Raw genomic sequence first — 21,002 nt, 5'->3', positions numbered from 1 at the left:
AATGATGTTGAAACAAAGTGTTTCTACTACCTCAGATTAGAAGAACTGCAACTGTTTAGTCACTAGTGCTGGATAGCACCCAATCACCTACTCAGAAACCATGTTACAGACTCAGTGTTGCAGAAGTCACATAAAAAGAAGTCTCCACAGCATACAAATCAGAATAAAATTAGTTGCCATACAGCACAATACAAAAACAAATCTGCTTTACTGACAGCATAGTTAAAATACTCAACTCAAGCTTTGGAAATCTGCAATCTACTCCTGGTCTACAGGTGACCTCCAGAAAATCACCTTAGAAGTACATGCCTCCTTTTTTTTTTGTCTTCAAAGTAAATATAATACAATCTTTTGTAAGGCAGCTTTGTAACACTTGCACTGGAAGCTATTGTTTTAGTAGATGTCACACTTACTGTGACAGTTGATTCAGGTGACGCACAGGAGGACTTTACCCAGGAATTTGCCTCCTGATCTCATTTCACATTGCTCTGAAGATGGCCAGTCCTGTCTCCCCAGTGTCCCCCCAGGAGCAGCTTCCTCCTTCACAGCTGCACTCCTCCATTAGGTTTTCTGCCTCATGGAGAAAGCACTTTGCCCATTAAAACTGATGTTTTCAGCAGCCTGAGGCTACCTAGACAGCACCTGCAGTCACAGAAGTGAAGCAACAGTAAAGAGAGAAAAGGAATTCCTTATTTGAAAGAGGGTAGAAGTTGCAAAGAAGGAAGTCACACTTTAAGTTTACATGCTTTAAATCATCTTTTGGTGCACCTACTTCTCTTCAATGACTCTATGCAAAGCTTTTCATTTTAGGTGAAGTGAATTATACCCAAGATATTTTTAAGCATCTACAGCAGATAATGTGAACATGCTCAAAATTGACCCTGTTGTGCTAAAATCACATGCCACTAATCTTGCAGTCTATGAAGGGCTTTCACTGAAATGACTTTGACATTAACCTCTGGATACCATCTTGCTCAATTTACAGGAAAGAGCCAGTATTGCAGCAGGAGTAAATCAGGAGTCACTCCACTGAAGTCCAGAATAGTATCTTGCAACAAACCATCATGCTAAGATTTCAACGCTTTCCCCATTGTCAAAGAATAGCCTCATCTTGTAAATTCAGTGACTTACTGCCATCCTCTGCCGGAAGTCCTTGCTCCTACCAGTCTGCTAGAGCTTATCCAGATGATTATGCCTGTCATGGGAAGAAACACTCCAGTATCCAGCTTCCATACAGGAGCACTAGCCTCTTTCACCAGCTTGGCTGAATCTGGAAGGGGATGTTTCCACATGCTGTCAAAGCACCAAACCTGTAACACTTGCTTCAGTTGGCCTTTACTGAAAGTCGGTGAGCTAGACAGACAGCAAGCCCCCCTAGAAACACCAAATTTCAGCGGCACCCATTTCAAGTAAAGAAATGCCTCTTACATATACACAGTGCCAAGGGTAAGCTCTGCAATTCTGCCATGAGGCAGCTATCTATCACAGTAAACAACATAGCCTTCCCTTGCTCTGCTCCTCTTTCCAAATTAAATAAGAAATCACTTGTTTCAAAGAATGTAGTTATCTTTCTTCACACACAAGTCTTGAAGTCTTATTCAAATAGAAACATGGACTGCCTGGGCTGGTTCAAACACTGAGTCTAAGTAATGGGATAGAACTGAAATAAATGGAGGAGAAAGTATTTATTTTCTAAATAAGTCTAAATTTATTCATTACCCTAGTAAAAAAAAGTTTGGATTACAAGTGTCTGAACAGTATAAAAGTACAAAACAGGTTCCATAGATTTCTAATACATTAATACAAAGTGCATGACTACATACAGTTCATCTTGCATTACTACTGGGAACGGAAGAGGTGGGAGGGAGTAGGGGAAGCAGTTGGTGGTTGAAATCTAGCAATAAATAAATAAATACAGAAAAAGAGATGATCCATATCAGAGCACATCCTACCACAAATACTGCAGCCTTAGGTGCACAGAATTATTGATGCTGAAAACAAATTCAAGTGGAAGGTGTCTGCAAAACAGCTAGGACTTACTCAAGCCCTTATTGGACATGACCAACCTAGTTAACCAGTTACACAAGCAAGTATCCATTTATTTGGTTGCAGATGAAAGCATAGTATGTAGCTTTATCCTCCCTTCAGAATCTCAGAGAGTTTAGGAAAAAGCAAAACAGTGGTGAAAGCTGTAAGGCTGTGTAAGTCAAAGCTCTATTTCCCCTGATGTTTTCTTCAGAGGTTGGTTTCCCAACAGAAGGAAAAAGAGCTTTGAGGGTGGAGGCTCCTCTTAAAACCTGCATCTTTCCCTACCCATATTTTCATTTGCTAACCATTCCCATTTCAGAAAGTGAGATTACATGGAAATCCAGTCCTAAGACCTACCCACCAAAATATTATGATGACAACTCACACAAAAGGGAAAGCTTGTAGCAGTCCATTGCAGAATATCCCAAAAGAGCAATAATAAAAAAATCCTCCCCCCAAACCAGAAAAACAAAAAGAAGAATTCCCAGGGTACACGAGTTAAACCTTCATAAAAGGAATATTTAGCACTTGGGAGCTAAAACTGCAGCACACTCTTCCAGGAAGCTGCTTTCACCCTAAAGGCCAAGTGGAGTAAGAAGGAGTGTCACAATGGTTTGCACACAAGTTTGACTGGGAATGTGTGTAAGAAATGCTATCTTTTGATCTCATATGCAAACAGAGCTGCCTCTGTTCAGTACAGCACCATTCTTAACAGAACTCTTCATAATTCGCAGTAAGTCCAGTATTCACAAAATTATTGATCTGCTGGTTGTTTAACAAGAAACACAGAAGCACTGCAGGGGAAGGAGTTCCAAAACAGAAATCTTGAATCCAGACCAAGCTAGGACTGTGTTACATCCCCAGAGCAGAATCTGCCTTGTTTAGCCAGGGCTTTGGTTCTGTCAGATTCAAAACCTGCAAGAAGTCTGTTTTGTGGTCACATTTCAGCTGCACTGGGCCCACAAATACCAGTTACTCAATTTTGACCCTCATCTACACCTAACTTGGGCTAACTTGGTTGTTGCCTTGGTCCACCTCTAATCACCAGTCAGTTACTACAGGAGGCCTATGGTGTCTCCTGCTGGGCTAAAAGGAAGTAGCCTCCCATTTCACTATGTTCAGTTCTTAGGTATATCTTCCTCCTTAGCTAAGGAGGAGAGCTCTCCTGCCCGTTCTTGAGAGGATTTTACATTGGGGACCTTCTCAGATAACTACTACTTACACTAGAGATGTCTGCAGTTACCAGTCAGTGTCATGTAGGAGGGATGCAATATTTGTCTTTGTTACAATGTCAGTAGTATAGGGTGAGATCTCCACACCTTTAAAAATATATTTATATAACTAGAGAGGTGACTTATAACATTTCTATGTATTAATTCATCTCATTGACTCATACATGTCTAAATGAAATATTTTCTTGGGGATTTGAGGAAGGTTACCAACCAACTTTAAAAAATGCCTGACAATCACTGCTTCTTTCAATACAGAAATATGAACTACATATACTTTAATATACAAAACCCCATCCTCAAGTTCATTTGTGAAGACAGTGGAAGGGGGAAAAATATTAGAGGGACAACCTTGCAGCAGCATTCAGCTTTGCTAAGTGTTCCATAGCATCTTAAATATTATGTACAGTCTTTCTGAAAGAATACAAACTGGCTTCAGAGTTTGTGGAATTGTAGCAGTAAAACCCAAAACAGTTCTAGGGAATAGTCTTTTGGCAGCATAGCAGGTGTCCAAAGTGAACAGAGTCACTGTCTAGTATTTTTCCAGAGAATAAAAGGATCTGTATAACCTTCTGCAGCTATCCAAGGAAGTCACCACTCCTCTTGGGTGGAGATTGATGGAGACTGTGATCCCTCTTGTTCTGGCTTCTCAGTGGCAGACTTTTTATTGCTACAGCAAGGTTTGAAGAGATGAGTGTCTATGAGGACTTCCCCAAAACGGCCTTTGTAAATAATTCCACAGCAAACCTTTTGCCTGGAGGAAATAGCAGGGAGAGAGAGGTTTGTGCTTAGAACATACAGAAGTTACAGAAATGCAAAAATCAGTATGACTGACACTACTTTTCTCAACCTCCAATGCTGTTGGGCTAGGATAAGAGGTAAAAGGCTGCTCAAAAAGAGAAAACAAGTCTGTGTCTAAACGTACATTACTTTGAAAAAAATCTATGCCTATGCAAAACTAATGTCTCCCATCTCTCTTCCCAGAGACACTTTATACACACAACTATCCGAGTGGAACACTTGCAAAAAACTGTTTGAGAGGAGGCAGCAAAATCGCAACAATTTCAATACAGCAACTGGCTAAACACAGGATAACTATGTTACAATGTGTAATAAAAGATAACAAACCGATCAGCTCTCAAAATCTTGTAGTTTTCCTCCCACTCCAAATTTTTTTTTTTTTTTAAAATGACTACCATCACAGGTCTACTAAATCAAACATTACATTTTGCAGCCAGGCTGAGGGCATCTATGTATTTCATAGCATATCACATCTACAAAGCAGTTTTAAGACAAAAAGATAATGACAATCAGAAAAGGTATTTTTTACTCCCAAAACATAAACAATTTTTATCCAGCAAGTTTATGAGCATTTAGGGAACTGAGGGGAGACATGGGAAAATTTGTCTTAAGCACATGGCACTTCTTTCCAAAGACAGACAGACCTTCATGTTGTTTAATACTCAGTAGCTTAAACGACAAATCCTTAACACAAATTAAGTTCAGCAGCACCTTGCAAATTCCTGAGGAAGTAGAATCAAGCACTGTGCAAATGAGGCAAATTGCTGGCTGCACAGAATACATGTATTGTCTTTTTACCTTTTCCAGTATGTGAGATCTAAAAAGGAGAAAACTGGTGTTCTGCTGGACCCAGCACTCATCTCTGTGTCAGAGCCATCATCAGACTGGTTACTGTAACAGGGAGACTGAGCTGGGGAGGCACTCGAGGTGGTACTGTGGGCATCAGAATCTGTAGGGAGGGAGGCACAAATGCAGGAATGAAGATGTACATTTAACTAGTTAGTCATCATCCTCCTCACCCATAAAAGGTCACATTTGGATTAGGACTGGAGAGAAAGGCTTTTAATTGGGGGAGGGTGGGGGCAGAGAGTAACAACCACCATTTTTACTTTCCCCTGCCAATTTCAAGAGATCCTTGAGAGAAAACATGGCAGCATTCTGGAGACAGGTCTTAGAGCTGGAGAGGTGTCCTTGTACCCAAAGGACTGGAAAGTGGCTCAGATTCAGCCTTCAGTTCCTGGCTCTCAAATGCAGCCTGTGCAGGTCACACTTGGGACAAACTCCTAGTCCCTCTCTGGAATCACTGCAACATTCTTGCAGATGATCCTGATCCGTGCTTCAGACCCAGTAATTCCTCCATTACCCCAAATCTCCTTTCTTATCCATCCCATTAAAGTCTTGCAAAATTCTTCTCATTAGTGATTATTCATCACACACTGCATTAGGTAGGACTAGGATTTTGCTGAATCAAGATTGTAAACTATAAAATCAGTGCAGATGTGCACCTAAACAGAGGGACTGCTGGCCTAGTTTTTATCTCTAGCACCTATGGTAACACAATTAATAAGGATTAACTACAGCATGCTGGATGAAGAGATACAAGCTCTTCTGGTCAGGGCATTTGCAAGTTTTCTTAGGTGAGTTTTGTGCTGAGTACTATAAATGCTTTTTAACAATAAAGAACCCCTTAATTTTGGGGGATCTGCTTCACATACATTTACTTCAGGTCAGGTAGGATAACTAAGACAGCAACAGTTAAGAGGCTGGAAGGTTTGCTCTAGAGGAAAAAAGCTAAACTGCTGACATATATTTAGACCATGACTGGCAGATGGCTTTGTTGTGAAGCTATGAATCCAAATCTATTTGAAAAGTGTAAGTGTCAGTGGGAAGAAATCATCAAGACTGGCAAAGGAAGGTGTAAGGAAACTGCTACAGAGGAAACATGGTAAGAATTTAAAGGGGAAAAAAAATCTAGGCCAAATAGAAAGCTTAGGTTGAAAACCTATATAGAAGACAGACTGATAGTGATATCAGTACAACAGTCTTCCTTGAGAAAGACAGCTGAAAACCTTTCGTGCATTAGTGAGATGAGGGGGAGAACTATTCCAGCTCCAATTGCAATGAGGATTATGTCCAAGTGCTTTCCAGAAACAGGTTGCTTAAGTGTGGAACATACACTACAATTGCCTGCTCTCACAAGCCAGGCCTCTCAGTGCCTGCCTCCATAACCTCTCCTTGCCACTTCCTCAGCTGACACAACCCACCTCTATCATTCACCACACTCTGCTCACAGGCTCTTCCTCTTCATTCCACCACCCCCTCCCCAAGCAGATAGGGAATGAAAGGTTACAAAGAGAGAAGGTCTAAATGTATGAGAACAGAACCGAATCTAGACAGTAATTCAACTTGGCCAGTTAACAATAAGCTATTTTGGGGAAAGCCAAGTTTATTGCCAAAATCTCTTTGGATCAACTTACTGTGCCGCTTGAATTCCTTTTGCAGTTTGCTGATTTGATTGCTCTTTATTCTACTTCCAGAGAGAGTTTTCATTTTCTTTGGTTTCAGTGTTGTTTTAAGACTGGGTCCAGCCCTGGCATCTACCACCTAGAACACAGAAAATCTGTACCTAATACTTCTGCATCACGCTCAGATACTGCACTGATCAAGGAACCTGAACTGATTTAGCTGAAGGTGTTCAAGACCACCTTAGTTAAACCAAGGCACGTCTGTGCATTGACACCGTTTCATTTAAATCTGGTTCATAAAAGGCTGAGTCCACAGGAAGAGAAAGAAAGCCAGTTTAAAAAGCACATTCAGTTAAACTTTTGCCTTCTTCCTATTTCAACACTCAGTTTAGCAGACAACTATTGTTTAAGCCAACACACATTCAGATAAGTGTCTACCAAGCATTTGCCCTGTTTTGTTGTTTTTTTTCTTTTTAAATCATCAATTGCACTTTTGAAAAGGCTAGTGCTAGTAATGACCATAGCTCTGGCTCCGTTGTTATCGTCAAGGCCTCCTGACAAAAGATTATAACATACACAAAGAATGCTGATCATCTTCCCAGCCTCAGGCCCAAAGTGAATTAGGTATATCAAAGCAAAATATGAAAGTGGGAATGGCTGTAAGTTATTAGTCATTTTAATTATCTGACTAAGCCAAACTGATTTACATGTTGCTTGAGCAAGTCACCTTGCTTGTTCAAGCTATTAAAAAAAGGAAAAAGAAAAGGGAGGAGAATGACCAATTTTTGGACAGAGGCCAAATCTGGAATGTTTGAGTGTCATAAGAGACTTCTGGACAAAGTTATGAGCTTGTGAAGACAAGGAATTACAAGGTAAGTTAGTCTGTGACTCCATCCAAGGCTTGCACAATCACAAGTTGCACATAAACCAGATGAAGACAGGTAAGAGCCACGTAACAGGAAATATTCCAGGCAGATTTTAGGGATGCTCTGTGTGTGCCGGGGGGGTGTGAATAGAAAACCCAAAAGCCATGCTAGTGCTTCCCTTTCTAGCAGAATGGGCTGAAATAGAAAACAAGTTACTTCAGGAATAGGAGAGAAATAAATAACCAACTAACATGATTCCAGTTTTTTTTGGATCCTGCTGGCAGTTTTTTCCATCTTTTCACCAGGAGGACACAGGCATTGCAAATATCTCCTGAGCGGGCCTCATGGAGCCTGGCAAAAAAAAGCAAGAATCATTTGTTAACAGTTAGCTCTTTAACAGAGCAAGAAAAAAAACACTGAAGGGCAGGGGGGAAATTCAAGTCCTATTTTTCAGATATGACAATTAATCTGGGGTGCTCAAACAGTGCCATCTAAAAGATGGGCTCTCGCTTTCAAAAAACACTCTTTTATACTGAAATAAAAAGTGTCAAGAGTGCTTCCAGCAGGGCACTAAAAACCAGCTCCATCCCCTCCAGTTTTTTTTTTCTTTTTTGAAACTATAGTTCCAGTGGGTTGGTTGATTTGACTGGGGAGGGAGGAATAATCCTATTCCTTGAATGCACATTTGAGAACAAACCTTGGAGATCTGACAAAAGCTTATTCAGCTCTTAACTTTCTCACAGAGCTTCAAAGATGAGTAACAAATACCACCTAACACACTCCTGCATACGTGTAGGATAGAGGTTCAGAAACAGTCATGCTGCTGGAATGACAGCAGTACTTGCTCCCTTCTAACAAGCTTTCTACAGAACTGATCCCTATGGCTAAACCACACTAAGAGATACAGAAAGGGGATATGCTGCAGAATTTTTCAACCATTTAAATGGGAGGACTTTGAAGCATTTATAGATGAATGGGACAGGCTCAGATAAGCCAGTGTTTGCTCAGCGTTAAGACTGCATTTTTACTTTGGCAAACATATTTCAGATAGCACAAAACCAAAAGCCCTGGTATACTGCAAGCTTCTTTACTGCAGTTTATATAAAAAATGCAGTGGGGCTTTACACAGTCTTTCCACTGCCAAGGATAGCAGCCAAGAAACATGCCAGGGAAAATCATCGGCACCAGATTTATGTACAAAAACCCCACAGTTCATAAATACAAAGGACTATAAAACTACACATGAAAGAAGTGTTTCTAGATAAGCGGGAGAGAAAGAAATAAGGAAAAGACTTACAAACACTGCAAAGTTTTACATATATGAAGTTAAGCACTTGAGTCAGCAGCAGTACCTATATGCATATGTATTTTTGATATGATACATGTATGTTCCAGTTAGGACATAGATTCTCATGAGAGTTACTCCAACAAGACTAGGAAGAAAAAGCAGCAAAAGAATGACAGCTTTAACATTTCTCCAGGGAAATGACTTGAACAGAAAACTGCACAAACAGGAGAAATTACCACCTTGGCCAGATTTCAAAAATAAACAAAAGTAAAAAATAATGACGAGCTGTTACACAGGCATTTGCTTTCTTGAAAATTCAATGACACAAATTTAGATATAATTTTAAAGTTTTTATAAAGTAGTTCCAAAAAGTTAAAAGGTCATAGTAGCTGGTACGAGAAGTCATTGATATTTATACAGATTTGTTTACCAATGCTTTCAAGTAGCATTATTTGCAACATTACCTAACTGGAAAGCTACTAACTTGGCACTCACTTGCTATCACAATGTGTTTGCTATCAGAAGTTATAACAATATATTGATACCTCCTATTTAAACAAAGGCCCTAATACCCCAAAAAATAACAGCCATGCATAACATCTGCTGGAACTGTTAAATATAATCCATGGAGTTTTGTCCAATGTTCTTGAATCTTCAAAGCTACAGGAAACCTCCATGGTTCTGTGCTGTCTTGCATTTTGTGCAGGGATTTATACCTCTAAGGAACACTGACACTGGCAACCAAATGGTATCAAAAGCAGCAGCGCAGTGCCTAGTCCCTCCTGGCCTGGCCTGCAGGGGCAAGAGTTGGAGGAAGCCAAAACCAACCCCCCTCGCCCCCTCCCAAGCCAGTCTAATCTTTTCAGTCTCTCATTCAGAGCAAAACAGGCAAGTGTCAGGTTCAGAGCTCAGAGATGGATACTACGACCAACCACAGCATTGACTGAACAGAGAATCTTACCCAAAACAATTCTGGAAGTCCTTTTCATAACGCTTACTGTCAGTGAAACGAGAACTGGAAGATTTCGCTCTGCAAATACAGCAGCCCTCTATACTCCGGTACATCTTCGGTTTGTGAAAGCCAAACATCTTTTCCTCCCTGCTGTAGCCTGTGAAACAAACAGGAACTGGTATTACTTATCACTTAGATACTGAAAGGAAAACCTGTGCAATTCACCAGGCATTCCAAAATTAGATTATAATTCAGGATTGGGAACTGCTAGATTAGGCCTTAGCTCTACCCTGCCTTGCCTCAGAAGAGCAGGTGCACCTAAAATATACTTTTTCTTTTTTGAGAAGAACAGTAACAACAAAACAGTTGGAATATTAAGCAGCACCCAGCAGAACTTGTGACAAGGTCATCTACTGCACAATTTACTCTAAGGGCACATCTACAACAGTGCAATCCAGAGGTGTGAATGCAGCTGATTCGGCTAATGAAAGTCATACACCTGTGGCAAAACAGGCAGCAGGACAAGCTGTAGGAACCTGCCCGAGCCCCTGGATAAGTAGCTGGCAGCTGAACCTGGATCACTGGAACTATGTTGCCACCATCACCAAATGTTTGTTGGAAACACCCCTGCCAAACTTGGCTGAAAGCGAGTAGGAGTCATTTTAAATGAGCTGCAGTCATACCTCTAGGCTGTAGGGCAGACATACCTGAAAAGCCGCTCTAAAAGTGGGGGGGGGTGGAGATCCACCTAGCTCTCAGTGGCTAGGTGTGCAGTGCAGGACCTCGGAGCACTTCTCGTCTGGGTGAGCATCCCAGCCACATCCCAGCTCTGCGTCAGCACAAGCTCAGTTCTCACCCTCCCGCCTTCCCCGCCCTGCTTTCCCTGGGAAGGAAACCCAGTTACGTGGGCTAGAAAAGGGCTCAGGGAGCAGAAGCCTTGGGCACAGCACTGTATGCACCTACCACGCACCCTAGCCCTGGCCAGTGATGCCAGACCAGAAGGTACTTCATTTACAAGCAAGTTGTTTTTCCTTAACCGCCAGCTCTGTGAACTCAGCATGGGCTAAAGCTGTGCTCTTAGAGGTTTGCCTCTCCTTCTCCTCCCAGAGCACCTCCAAAGTGAGCAAAGCTGGTGCTTTCCTGGCTCTGGGCCTGGACACAAGGCAAGTTTTTACAGGCCATACAGAACTTTCAGCTTTTATGTCGTAACAGATGCAGGGACCATTCCAAGAAGGGTTCTCTTTTAAGCAGACAATGTTGTAAGGTTTACTTAAACCACCCACTGCAGGGAACAAACAGCCACCTCTGCTGCTTGCAATCAGTGCCAGCATGCAGCTCCATAAAAACAGGTTTTCACTCCTGAGAAATTCTGCTTATAAAAACTAGCAGACAGAGGCATGCAAGTAGCATAAGATTTTCCCCCTTCCCTTAACTAAAAGGCCAAGTCATATTCTTGGAGAGAAACTAACCAAAAGAAAAAAAAAAAAAGTACTTCTTTCCACAAAAATCTATCAAAAGATTCAGTAGCTCAGGCAGGATTTTCAGAAAGGCAGCATCTTCATCATCTGTGGACGAGTCTGGGGAGAGGGAGCTCTTGGTCACCTCTCAGTCCAAGGGACTGCCAAGGGATCTTAGATTACCAGTGAAGGTATGAGGCATAGGGGTCTTGTCCCCAAATCTTCACTAGGAGGAGGTTGAGTTCTAATTTCCACCAGATGGACAGAGGAAATTAACTCGAAAACTTCAGTGCATAACACTGAGCCTTGTCACATCATTACAACAGTAAAATAACTTGTAATGTAAGTTGAGGTGAGATTTATAGAAGCATATTCTCAAACAGCCATACCCAGCACCTTGCTTACTAATAGAGATTTCATGTGGGGAAAAAGATACTGTATGTTTCTGCAGGACCAAAGCAAGAGCTCATGTACTGCCTCAGCCTAGTCATAGTCCTCCACACAAAGCTGAAAATACTCCGAGTATCAGTCTTCCCCCCCCCCCCCCCCCCCGAAAGGAAATATCAGGACAAGGCAGCACTGCAAAGCAAAAGCACAAGGCTCCCAAGTTCCTAGGAAAAATGAAATATTGAAAATCTTACATAATACTGTTGGTCAATACTCTTGCACAAAACCCATTAAGGAACCCTTGTTCAGCTGAAAATGCACACATGCATTTCAGTCTAGCATGCTGCAATACAAGACCACTTGGTGCCCATTGGGGTTGTCTCTCCTTGCAGTTACACGAACACGTAAAGAGACACATCTACCCTGACCTGCTGAATAGACTTTTAGAGATTGTTAGACTTAAACCTACACTCTACTTCTGCTTGAATATATTTTCAGAGGCACTTAACCAAAGAACCTAACCACACAGCCAAATCAGGTTCAAAGCCCTGGACTGCCAAGACAAAGTAAATGAAGTGTCTAAGCAGACATGCAGAATATGTATTTTCTTTCTTAGCATCCAGTGTGCCTCTTCAAAAGAGGCTGGCTCTTGAGGGTATTGCATTTAACAAGTCTTTGGAGATCCAACAGCATATTCACCTGGGAATTTCCAACTACCAAACAGTTATTTTAGATTTTGTTTATGATTACCCAATGTTAAGTCTGTGGTCTGGTGCTTTTCTTTAGAAAAAATCAAGGACTAACTAGGTTCATCAGTAAGACAAACCTTAAGCAGCAAGAACAGTTTGATTTACTTTCTAATCCAGTTTCTCCCAGAAATCCGGATGCTGATGAGATGATCTCTATCACCAGCTGGTATTTATATCATAGGAAAACAAGATGCACGTTTTACAATTCGTGCTTCTGCAAGGCCTGGCATCAGATAAGTATATTCTGAAAATATTTTGTCTTGCATCGTTGCTGCCATTCTCACAGAAGCAGACTTTCAACACAGTCTTTCAATAGAAGGGAAACTAGTGCCATCTGTTTCCCACTTGATGAATGGTCAGCAACGGTATTACCATATATCATTCCTGAATGGGGAAGAGCTAGTAGCAAAACCACAAGTAAAACAGATTTCTGACAACTGCACCAAATTGCAGTTATAAATGGAAGGCGTCAGTCCAGTTACACACTTAATCCTGAACAGTTGTCATTTAACCATTATATACTAAATATTCTGTCAGCTGGAGAGCTTAATAGCCAATATAGACTGCATTTAAGTTGAAGTACTTATAAGCACTGCTAAACTTAAAGCTGTTTGTCTCAGCTTCCATTCTAAACCGTAATTGTGCATCTAATGCTAGTGTTGCTGTTGACGCTACATTTCTATAGACTTAAGTGTACTTAAAAACCACACATGACTAGGCCCTTTGAAAGGTTTAACTTGGAAGTTTTGTAACTTCAGTCTCAAATTAGAAACGGGGAGCTAGACTGCCAGCTACTGTAATGCAGTATAGTGTCTCTACAGTGCCTAGATCTTGGTTGTGGAAGTCTAACCATGTTCAACTTGGGATGCATAAAGAAAAGTGACAGGTAGGAATGTAGCTCCACAGAAGTTAAAGCATTACAACAGATTTTTTGCCAGATTTAAGCTGGTTACTTGAATATAAGAAGTCTTTTAAATGACCAGCTGCACAGAAGTGAAAGGAATCACTCACCAGCAAGGAATCAGAAGAATATTTGCTATTCTGCAGAAGTGGAGTGACTATGTGAAGGAACACCCAAATCAGAGAGAAGATGAGTTATCCTCCCTGGTCTAAGAAGTGCAGAAGGAGAAGCTGCTATTCCCCTGAGTCCTGCTTTAAAGAACTGCTTTAGCAGCTTGAATGGACTCAGAGACCCAGAGATGACTGCAGAACAACTTTTCTCCATCCCTCTGCCCTCTTTTTTTTTTTTTTTTTTTAAACAAGGAGTCTCTGCTTTTGATGCTGCTTTTCCAAGTCAAGCAGAGAGCCATAAACTAGGAGGAGAAAGGGAAAAACCCTGCTCACGCATTTGTGAATGGCTGGTGCAAAGCAGCATGCATCACATGTGCTAGTTGTTCAGCACTTTGGTTACCTGTCAGGACTAGAGCTGGGGACTCGGTTCTGTTTGCAAAATTTAATTTGACAATCTAAAGCAAAATGAGGTATTACTTCAAATGCTCATTACATTTTCAGGTTAAGAAAAAACTTCTGAACTCTAGACTTTTGAAATAAGGAAAGCTGAGCCACTTCCATTTGCCTTTCCAGATTCCTTCTGCATTCTTTCTGATCACCCAAGAAGAATGAAAACCTTTTATAATAGAAAGGAAGGAATTCCTAGAAGACACGCATGTCTCCCTCTGTAACAAAACCATCAAGCCACTCTAAAGGAACATGCTCACCTGTTTCTTGCAACAGAGAGAAACATTCCCTGGGGTTACAGGACAGCAGAGGGATGGCAGCCCATCTACTTAACACCTCCCTCACTACCCTTATCCTCCTTCTGACCCTGCATCACTTGCACTTTGTGCAACCCAAAGCTCAGTAAATTGCCAGAGAGGGACAACCTCTGAAGTTAATTTGATTCCTCACTCTCCATACAAAACAGCATTGGCACAGCTTCTCTGAAGCACAGATACAACAAACAAAAATCTAGCCCACATGTTAATGCAGCCAGTTCTTGCCAGCCAAATCTCACAATACTGATCTCTAAAGCATTTCACTGGAACTAAAACACAGCCAGAAGTGTCGCAATTTTTTTTGTGGAATCAAAAGCCCTGAAATACAGAAAGATACACATAAGCTATGACTTCTACACCTGCAAGTGCATACACCCAGACACAGGCACACACACGAAAAATGCTTTCAGAGCCATCTAGGGTGCCAGGAGTTGAGTTGTCTAGCTAATAAATTCTTGGGCCTGTCCCTCTGCTGAAATGAGCTGCAATACAACTGTGTATCAACAAAGCAGCTGATCTATATCAAAGGCTCAGCGTAAACATACTCCCCAAGTTTATATGGCCCACAAAGCAGCTTTGGAATAGGAGGAGAAAGTTAAAATTGGACCACAGAAAACCGTATCTTAATATGCCCAAAGCCAGAATGCTTCAAGGAAAGAAATAAGAGATCAAACTAATTGGTGTTGTCTAAAAACATAACTTGAATCTTCACAAAATCTTTATATTGACATCTTGCTTTATAGCTCAAAACATATGGACTGATTTCTGACAACCACAGAGCTGGAATTCTGCATGTACTGTACATTCTTCTGGTCCCTTATATCCTCATATTTTCCCTACACTTCCCTTCCTCTCTCCACCCAAAACAACTTCATTTGGAGGAAAGCTGTATTTGGCCACTAGTACAGCCCAGGCACATCAGAATGAAACAGCATCCTGTGGAGTTTTCACTTGATGAGCTGAGCTAATACAGTAAAAGGTCAAATTAGATCTTCAGGAATCTTTCCTCTGCCAGAATAAGTAAGCTAACTCTTTTACTACTAGTCTGCTGCAGCTACTGTTGCGTGCTCTATGCTGCAGTGAAAACTTAGCATACCAAGTGTAACCAGCAGCAGTTATAAGACCACATATCAGAAATCAAAACTGACATTTCTTTCCCATGTCTAAGCCCCCCACAGCAGTCTAGCTGACTCACAAGCTATTCAGAGTGAAGTTTTCAGAAACAGTTAAGTTGCAAAGGAGCCTCTGGAGGCTATGAGCTACTGATCTTCAGTGGGAAATAAATACCTAACCCATCTAGGCAAAGAAGAGAAGTGAAAGGCTAAACCACTTGGGTGTTTCTGCAAACTGCTATGCGGTTAGCACTCCTGAAGGGATAGGCCAAACGATGAAAACAGTAATCAGTAAGAATTGCATAGGAAAAAAAATCCCCAAACCTGTCCCACCTGCAGACATTCCATCTTTAAAGAGGACTTTTGTTTTCTGGAAACTCCTATTGCATAACTAACACCATGTGCAATCCAACCAGGAGCCTGGCAAGGAAACACTGGGATGCTCTTAAGTGCTGGAGTTCAGTCTGTGCTGCTTATCTGAGAACAGTGACTACAGCTGTTATGATGCTGTTTGTATCCACCTGCTGCTGAAAAGGCGTCATGAACATTTGAGGTCATTAGACTCTGAAAAGCTCTTTTCAGAAGAGGATAAAATACCTGATGGGGACTGCAACTGAGGAAGAGGATACATATAACTATACTCTGACAAAATGACTGGAGTAACTTCATTATAAGGATACTGTAAAAGTATTACTGGAGATTTCATTTGGACTTTGGACTGACTGAGCACATTCTAAAGAAATCCAAGAGCCCGAGTTGTGAAATGGAGTCCGGCCCCTCCATGCTGCTCATCTATCCAGTCTTCCGCTCTCTGTTCCCACCCCAGCTGTGCTGGCTGCTTCCTTCTGTTAAAAAGCAAGTGCTAGAAGAGGTACAACCAACTTCTGCTTCAGACTTAAAGTAGGATTGTGCATGTGGTTCATCTCATTATGAAAGAAGTACAAATCATCAAGTGTTAATAAGAATCAATGCAAAGCAGTTTGGTGACCCAGAAAGAGCTGTTCAGCACGACTAAGACAAACCATCACAGTTTTAACATCATTTATTTTTAACATGTGTGAATTTATCAGCTCATTTTCTTCTCCTAAGCAGTAAAGGATGTTTTCATTTTAAAAGGAAAGACTGCAAACACAGGCAATTAGCTTCCCTTTGAGAATCTCCTACTGGCTGGGAGAGAAGCAAGGAGGAATTTTTCCCGGAGGCTCTGGAAGTCAATCCCACGTACTTTCAGGAGCAGCTGGATGCTGCATGCCTGTAGATGTGTGTGAAAATCCCATGACTTGTTTCTTACTGATTCACTACCACAGACTGCAGATTTCAAGCAACCTGGAATTTATTGGGGGGTAGGAAGGGGCAAAAGAGCTCGGTGCTCACTGATGCCCCATGCTGTAGAGAGCATGCAATCTTCTCTGCCCATTTAAGAAAACTGTAAACTACACAGCAAATCTGGCTACGTGCACTGAGAAGGGGGTTTCCGCAGCGCATCCCTGCACGTGGCAGAAACAGTCTCACCTTTAAAAGCAAGCACACAGGAGCAGCAGGGTTTGCTGAGGAACTGCCAAACCTCCTGAGGCTTTGCCTTGCGTTAGGGTAAACTGACGTCTCCACAGCTGTCAACCTATCCCCTTCACCAGCACTGGATTAAAATCAAAAAGGAAAAATAGCACTGCAGTCAGGATGTGTTACAGTATGCTACTTAGCCTCCAATGCAAATCTCTTCAAGTCCTGGACCCAATTCAGGACACTTGGCCTCCTCCTCTCCCCACCCACATGGGGATGGCAGCAGCGGCCTTGCCTTCGGCCCAGCTCAAAGGCACGTGCTATACACACACAGGTTGAGGGACAGCTTCCTGCGCCAGCTGCCTACAAAACTAGCGTGTCAGGGCACAGCTCTAAAGTTTTTTGCACTTGCAATGATTACACAGTAATCTGGGCCCAAAAGACAGCCACTGCACAGAAATCAAGCTGATAGGCTGGGAGAAGGCCACCGGCAGGATGAACTGGGGCTATTCCCGCCAGGAGACACCGGCCCGCGGGGCTGGGGGAGCCACAGGGCAGGCGGGATTCAGCCCTGCGCCAACGCGCAGCGCGGTAAACAACAGGTTTGGCAGGTCCCTTTAAATCCCTTCAGCTACACATCCGGAGAGGGGTGTAAAAACGAAGAGAAAGAAAAAAAAAGAGACGGCAATTTTTAACCTCACGAAAGCGAGATTTGAAAGGAAGCACTTCCCTGGCTGAAAGCAGCAAGTAAATTAATAATAAGAGGTAGTAATAACCGAAGACGCCCGGAAAAGCACAGCGTCCGCGGGAGAGGCGCGGCCGGAGGCGGCGGCAGGTTTTCCGCCGAGCACCGCGTGGCGCGGGGGCAACGCGGCCGCCCGGGGCCCCTCTCCGCGCTGCGCGGCCGCGAACAAAGACCCCCGCCGGCCCCGGGCCCGCGACCCACTTACTTTTCCGCCGACCAGGTGGCCCGGGAGCTGCAGGAGCAGCCGCCGGCGGGCGGCACGAACCGCCCCCCCCCCCCCCGAGCAGCGAAACATGCAACTTCCAGAAAGCCCAACTAAGTAAATATTTAAAAAAAATGGAAGGAGGAGCGGAGCGCGTCGAAAGCCCCGGGGCGCGGAGGTGCGCTCCGCCGGGGCGGCTGCGGCCCGGCCACATGGGGCCCGGCGCCCCCGCCGACGGCAGCGGCGAGGGGGCTGCGGCGGCCCCCGGTGCCCCCCGCCCCGCTGCCTCCTCATGGCTTTGCCCTGACGTAATTCAAACATGGCAACGCTCCCGCGGCAGAGGGCAAAAAAGGGGTGATTTCCACCCCACCGGGGGCGCCGCCGCAGCCCCCCGAGGCCGCGGAGCGCGGCCGGGGCTTTCCTCCGTGCGCGCCGCAGACACGCAAACACGCCTTCCTCCTCCTCCTCCTCTTTCTCCATGCACGCAGCGTGCGCGCATCCGAAGTTTCACCACCCCTCTGAAGTCCTCCCAAACCCGCGCCAGCCTCTAAACCCCCCTCCGGACCCCCCCCCCCCCGCCAAAGCGGCGCGCTCCACCGGGTCGGCGTCCCCCTCCCCGCCCCGTCCCGTCCCGTCCCCTCCCGCGCTTCCGCGCGCGGCCGGGCGCACACGCGGACCCGGCAGCACATGGGCGCCCTTTGTTTTCCCCTCCGCCCGCCGCCGCCCGCGCGCGGCGCCCGGGAGCCCCCGCGCAGCGACCCCGCAGCCTCCGGCTCGCTCCGCCGCTCCCGGGCGGCGCGGACACGGCGCGGAGCGGCACCGAGTCGCTGCGCGCCCGCCAACGCGGGTCGTGCCACCGCGCACGCACGTTTCCCCCCGTGGCGGCGCAGGCTGAGCCCCGACCGCTCTAAAAATAGTAATAATAAATATATATTAAAAAAAAAAGTCAGCAAGGGCCTCCTCCCCCCCCGCGGTGCCCCCTCCACTCCGCCGCCGAGCGAGCATCAACTTGTGCGCGCCGGCGCTACAGGTGTGCGGGCGCTGCGCCGCACCTGCGCCGCCCCCGCGGCCCCGCGCAGCGCCCGCGTTCAGCCGCCCGCGTTCAGCCGCCCGCAGCCAGGCTGCGCTTCCACGCGGGCGTTTAACGTTTCCATCTCACTTCGGAGTTGGGGGGGGGGGGGGGAGAGAAGCAGAGTTGGTGAGATGGGTCTGCAACAATGCGGGGGGCGTTTCGCGACCGGAGCGCCTGCTTTAAACTCCACTAGTCAAAAAAAAAAAAAAAAGAAAAAAAAAAAAGAAAAAAAGGGGAAAAAACCACCGCGCGTGTCAAACTGTTTCGGGCGGTAAAGTGCTTTCGCTGCAGCAGAACTAAGGACAGCCTCTAGGATTAACTTGTATCGAGCACAAACCACCGACTGTTGCAAAAAAGAGAAAAAAGAAAAGAAAAAGAAAGAAAAAGAAAGAAATCCAAACCCGAGCCTCCCGCTCCTCCTCGTCCGTACTTTCCTGCCCTCTCCCCCCGCAGCAGCCGAGCTCACTCACCTCACCTCAGCACCGCGTGCACCCGCCGGCAGACCGTGCCGTGCCCCGCTCTGCGCAGCCGCCCCGTTGCCTGCATGCAACCGCCGGGCCCGCCCGCCCGCGCGCGCGCCCCCTCCCCTCCCCTCCGCGCCCGCCCCGCTCTGCGCACGCGCCGTTCCCACGGCCCCCATTCTGCTCAATCGAGCCCTTGCGCTCGCGCGCCCCATTGTCCTTTTAAGGGAGAAAGGCCGCGCGGGAAGCCGGGGAGGAGGAGGAGAACCGGGGGGGGGCGTTGCCTATTGTGACGACGGGGATGACTTCACGCAAACAGCCCGGCCCGGGCGGAGGAGGCGGGGCCGCACGAGCCGGACGACAGCGAGTGGCGCCGCGGCCGGTCCCGCGCGACCCGCGCAGCCTCACGCGCGCGCGTGGCGCCGCCGGCGCGGCCCCGGCACCTGCCCCCCGCACCCCCCTCCCCCCTCCCGGTGCGGGGCACGGTCGGGCTGGCGCCCTGCGTCCCTTCCTCCCTCCGTTCCTCCGTGAGCGTTTTTCAGCCTGCAAAAGCAAACAAACCAAAACAAAACAAGCCGCAGAACTGGAAATCAGGGCTGCCAGGTCGCTAAGCAGTGCGCAGCGAGTCCCTGTTCTTTTCTAAAACACTGGCGCTGTTTGCCAGCAAGCAAACAAAACTCGCAGCTATCGCTCCTAGCCTTAGGTTTTGCAAAATGCACCTAGGTTTTTCTTTCCCAGGGGCCGTCCACACCAGTGATAAAAGCCGGTGAATTCACTGGGTCAGGGTCACGTCTTCTGGGCGTAAGAGGAGGGAAGATTTCCCTTTTTTTTTTTTTTTTTTTTGCTCCCTCCCGTAGGATTTTTTTAAACGCGCCGTGAAAACGCTCGGCGTGGCTCACGTAGTTCTCCGTGGTGTGTCAGAATGAGTGGTTTAAAAATTCACATCATTGCAGCCTTTTGTTCACAGTCTTTGTGCAATTTGGGAAGAGCTGCCTCACTGCGCATCTGGTGAATTGTGTTGAAATAGAGTTCCTTTAAAAACTAACTACGTCAGGAAGATTACTGTGATATATAAGGTAACACTTAGACAGTTATTACTTAGCACCATTACGGTGTATAACTAGGATAAAACCACAAGCTACTCCCCTTCGGGCTTACATTCAAACCAAGCCCTAATGCTGAACACCTTCTTTCTAGCTAGGTCAGTATGAAAGTTTCCCACAGAATCTGCAGCAGCTCAGGCACAGGGCACATTTTTTTGTTTAATACTAAAAGACAAAAGTAATGGGGATGAGTAATTTAAAAAAAATGATTTTAACTTGATGGTGACCTTTCTGATCTAGTTTAGGCACGGATTTAGCAAACCGCCTAGAACACTTGCCGAAAATCTCTTGCTGCTGGCGGCAGCCCTGGCTAACCTAGGAGGTTTTCAATGAGAGCGGGACTGGCCACTTCTCTTTATGTTTGCCTGAGCACCTAACATCAGCTCTACTTGCTTGCAAATCCTGGGTAATGCCATGCCATTTCCTTCCCCAGTGCTACAAAAATAAGCCAATTTGGGCACAAAGCCTAGGAGGCCTTCTGCCTGAGGAGGTAACTTTTTTGAATGATCGCAGTGTGGCTTCCTTGTTGCCTGCGCTTGGTTCCAGACACAGCTAAACCAAATCACTTTAGACTTTTGAGACACAAATGTAACTGATGCTGAATGATTTCCCTAAATGTATATATTTTTAATTTTACTGGGTTTAACTAATCTAGGGAACTCTACCAGCTCTTTCAGCAACTCTTGTAATATCTACAAGTGTGATCCACCAAGAATAAACTGGATTATTTAGTATCATGGTATTTGCATATAATATCTGCCCATTTTTTTCTGCTACTTTCTTTTTGGGTGTGGAAGCGATTCACCCAGA

At 45.0% G+C, this 21,002-nt stretch overlaps 1 protein-coding gene across 5 annotated transcripts; it reads right to left on the bottom strand.

The window, feature by feature from the left end:
- Positions 1-1,684: 1,684 nt before the first annotated feature.
- SINHCAF (SIN3-HDAC complex associated factor) lies at positions 1,685-19,214 on the bottom strand. 5 transcript variants are annotated; one of them, XM_026116998.2, is made up of 7 exons: positions 19,099-19,202; positions 16,622-16,745; positions 9,639-9,786; positions 7,641-7,740; positions 6,536-6,662; positions 4,857-5,007; positions 1,685-4,011 (listed from the first exon to the last, which is right to left on the bottom strand). In XM_026116998.2, the coding sequence occupies exons 3-7, from the start codon at positions 9,764-9,766 to the stop codon at positions 3,849-3,851; spliced, it is 669 nt and encodes a 222-aa protein (XP_025972783.1). In that variant the 5' UTR covers positions 9,767-9,786; positions 16,622-16,745; positions 19,099-19,202; the 3' UTR covers positions 1,685-3,848. The 5 variants fall into 5 exon arrangements, with proteins under 5 accessions (XP_025972783.1, XP_064370687.1, XP_064370691.1 ...); XM_064514617.1 differs by having other exon boundaries at positions 19,104-19,202; XM_064514621.1 differs by lacking the exon at positions 19,099-19,202 and adding an exon at positions 17,560-17,577.
- Between the last annotated feature and the right edge of the window lie 1,788 nt (positions 19,215-21,002).

This window comes from Dromaius novaehollandiae, chromosome 1 (genome assembly GCF_036370855.1).
Source record: "Dromaius novaehollandiae isolate bDroNov1 chromosome 1, bDroNov1.hap1, whole genome shotgun sequence".
NCBI lineage: Eukaryota > Metazoa > Chordata > Aves > Casuariiformes > Dromaiidae > Dromaius > Dromaius novaehollandiae.
This window is presented reverse-complemented; position numbering and strand designations above follow the sequence as displayed.